Raw genomic sequence first — 3,406 nt, forward strand, 5'->3', positions numbered from 1 at the left:
CACACACACACACGTGATATGGAACCAGTGCTCCAGTGCCCACATCCTGGGGACAGCCAGGAGACAAGTGCTCCTCCCTCCCTGGAGAGACCCCTCCTGCCGGCCTGCACCTGCTGGGCACTGTGGGCAGGTGCAGGTAAGGACAGCAGTAGCACCTGTGACCCCTCGCTGCTGGGGGATTCACTGGTGACGGGCTGTGCTGCCCCAACTGCCAGGCAGGGAGCGCTGTGGAGCACAGGCCTCCCACCTGCTAGACCCAGGACTGTGGCGAGCGTCTGCGCCCTCTGGCGGGGGCCAGGCCCTGTGACAGGGCCAGGGAGCCAGAGCTGTCAGTGGCCGGGGTGCTGCCTGCAGGGATGGAGGGCTGGGAAGTCAGGCTGCTTGCCACAGGTGCCCTTGTCTCCCAGGAGGGGTTGCGGGATGTGCCTGGGCAGTGGCAACAACTGGGCTTCTGGGCTCGTGGGCCTCCGGGCATGTGTGGAAGAGGCTTGTGTCCCATAGACCCACGTGGACAAGCCTCTGGGCTGGGGGCCAGGGTGTGAGGGCAGCCTCCTCCCAGGGCAGTTCGTAGGAGCTCCCTGGTGCTTGGGTTTGGGCCTGCCTCGGGGCTCTCAGGGTGGAGGGGGTGACGTTGGCTTGTGGCCGCTGTGTCAGGGCCATGCTGCTGTGAGGTCGGTGGTCGGTGTCCCCTGTCCGTCTGCCCTGATGCTGGTCCCTGTTGGCCTCTCCATGCCCCCACAAGACTCACTCCTCTACCACTGATCTGAGCCAGGGTTCGGCAGATGTTCTGAATGACCACAGAGTTCATGCTTTTGGCTCTGTGGACCATGCAGTCTCAGCTCTGTTACTGCAGTGTGAGGGCAGCCATGAATGAATTCACAAATAGTTGTATAGCTGTGTTCCAGTAAAACTTTGTTTACAAAACAGGAGGCCAGCCCTCGGGCTGTGGTTTGCTGACCCCTGGTCTAAGCCAGCAGCGGAGGGGTGAAGGTGGCGTGGGCAGGACTTGCTTAGAAGGGCTGTTGTCCAGCACCCTCCGTGGGTCCCCCACGTGGGTGCCCAGCCATGTGTGTAAGGGAACGGGGATGAGTGGGGGGATCAGTGAAAGCCGGAGAGACCCCAGAGGTGCCAGAGACATAGCATTTCTGGCCCAGGGCTTTAGGGTCTGGGGGTCCCAGGAATCGAGGCCCTGCAGCCTGCTTAGGCCGAATGGCCAGGAGGGGCGGGGGTTACTTGATTAGCTCCTAGGCCCCAGGCCCGGCTGGCCCCTCGTCCCACAACCTTTCGCCACGCCTGTGGCTTCCTGCTCCTTTGTCGGCACTGTGCTCAGCTGGTGTGTGTCCAGCAGGCTGCAGAGTAGTACATCCAAGGGAGAGCGGGCTCTTGGGCCCACGGGCAGTGGATGGAGCAGTGAACCTCAGTGTGTCCGACAGGGCCGCCTTCCTGCCCTCGGCAGCCAGGCTGACCCCTGCTGGGCAGCACCGCCCCCTCCCTCTGGCCACCTGGGGTGCCTTCCTAGCACTTCGGGGTTTGCCCACCGGGGTTTGACCCTGTGCGCCCCTGTCCGTTTCCCCTTCCTCCAGGCCCTGATGGGCCCCACGGGGGTTGGGCCTGGGTTTGCTCTCATTCCTGGAGGTCCCCTGACTGCGTGACTTGGGGTTGCATCCCAGACCCTTTTCCAGCAGCCGCTTCTGTGGGTTGGGGTCGGAGGCTAACGGGTGGCCCGTCTCGCTGAGAGGCACCACCTGGTGAAGAGCAGCCTCCAGCCCCAGAGGGTGCTCAGGGAGGGCTCTCAGGGCTGTGCCCAGCTGCAGGAGCCTGAGCCAGCCCTTACTCCTCCCTTCCTGCTTCCTCCACTTCAGGGCAAGGAGCTGCTGGCGCAGAAGCTGCCGCTGTGGCAACAGGCCTGCGCTGACCCCAGCAAGATCCCAGAGCGCGCCGTGCAACTGATGCAGCAGGCGGCCAGCAACGGCGCCACCCTCCCCAGCGCCCTGTCGGCCTCCAAGTCCAACCTGGTCATTTCGGACCCCATTCCGGGGGCCAAGCCCCTGCCGGTGCCCCCTGAGCTGGCACCGTTCGTGGGGGTGAGTCTGGCCTCTGGAAAGCTTCACGGGTGTGGGTGGGAGGGCGGCTTGTTGTTGGGGTTGGGGGCGGCCAGGGTGCAGAGCCCAAGGCCCCCTGCTGAGGGGCTGGGGGTGGAGGGTTCTCTTTCCCCCGGTCTTGCCCGCGGTGGGCTCCAGCAACAGCCTGCTCTGCCCCCTTCCCTACAGCGGATGTCTGCCCAGGACAGCACACCCATCATGAACGGCGTTGCCGGCCCGGATGGCGAGGACTACAGCCCGTGGGCCGACCGCAAGGCTGCCCAGCCCAAGTCCCTGTCTCCTCCGCAGTCTCAGAGCAAGCTCAGCGACTCCTACTCCAACACACTCCCCGTGCGCAAGAGCGTGACCCCAAAAAACAGCTATGCCACCAGTAAGGGCTCCGCTGGGGTGCTGGGCTGGGTCCCTGGGTGTGCCTCCCCAGACAGGTCACGCCCCTGAGTAGGGGACTGGGAGACCGTGAGGCTCACAAGTGTGTGACCGTGTGTGCCTACATATGGGTGGAACACACGCACATGCCTGCCCGGCACCCAGCTTCCTCCTGTCAAGCCTCTGGCGCTCAGTTAGGGCGTGAGTAGGGTACCGGGTTGGGTTCGGCTCGTGCAGGCAGCAGCCACTTAGGAGCAGGCAGCTGCTGCTTGGGAGAGCTTAGCCAGCGCGGGAAAGGCTCACTCGCCCACCTGGGGCACAGCACCTCAACCAGGCTCCCTGGGCTTTGCTGCTGCGTGAGCCGGGGGCCGTCCCCTTACCTGTCCTTTGTCCCAACAGCTGAGAACAAGACTCTGCCTCGCTCGAGCTCCATGGCGGCCGGCCTGGAGCGCAATGGCCGCATGCGGGTGAAGGCCATCTTCTCCCACGCTGCCGGGGACAACAGCACCCTCCTGAGCTTCAAGGAGGGTGACCTCATTACCCTGCTGGTGCCTGAGGCCCGCGATGGCTGGCACTACGGAGAGAGTGAGAAGACCAAGATGTGAGTGTCTCTCGGGGGCGGGTTCCAGGCAGCTGCTGCCTGCAGCAAGTGTGTGGGGCAGCGACACTCAGATGCACTGGGACCTTGTGTTTAGAGTCACTGCAGGTCACAGGTCCTCACCATAGAAAACCTGGGCAGTGAGAGCAAGCGTGACCCAGGATCTTCACCAGCAACAGGCATCTTCTCTCCTGGCAGGGTCTTTGCCCCAACCACTTCCCTGCAGCGGTCTTCCCCTACGGGAGGGGTCTCCCCCCATGGCAGGGGTCTCTTCCCCACGGCAGGGCTCTCCCCCCCCCGGCGGGGCCCCCCCCCCCACGGCGGGGTTCTCCCCCCACGG

General features: G+C 64.6%; 1 protein-coding gene across 1 annotated transcript in view; it reads left to right on the forward strand.

Annotated features, from left to right (window-relative positions):
- BAIAP2 (BAR/IMD domain containing adaptor protein 2) overlaps positions 1–3,133 on the forward strand; it is a 72,474-nt gene extending 69,341 nt beyond the window's left edge. Inside the window, exons 8-10 of the mRNA XM_026455867.1 lie at positions 1,863–2,084; positions 2,271–2,472; positions 2,868–3,133. Coding sequence (XP_026311652.1) covers positions 1,863–2,084; positions 2,271–2,472; positions 2,868–3,073 — 630 coding nt within the window. The 3' untranslated portion in view covers positions 3,074–3,133. The remainder of the gene's footprint in view (positions 1–1,862; positions 2,085–2,270; positions 2,473–2,867) is intronic.
- Positions 3,134–3,406: the final 273 nt, after the last annotated feature.

Source organism: Piliocolobus tephrosceles, chromosome 16, assembly GCF_002776525.5.
Source record: "Piliocolobus tephrosceles isolate RC106 chromosome 16, ASM277652v3, whole genome shotgun sequence".
Lineage (NCBI taxonomy): Eukaryota > Metazoa > Chordata > Mammalia > Primates > Cercopithecidae > Piliocolobus > Piliocolobus tephrosceles.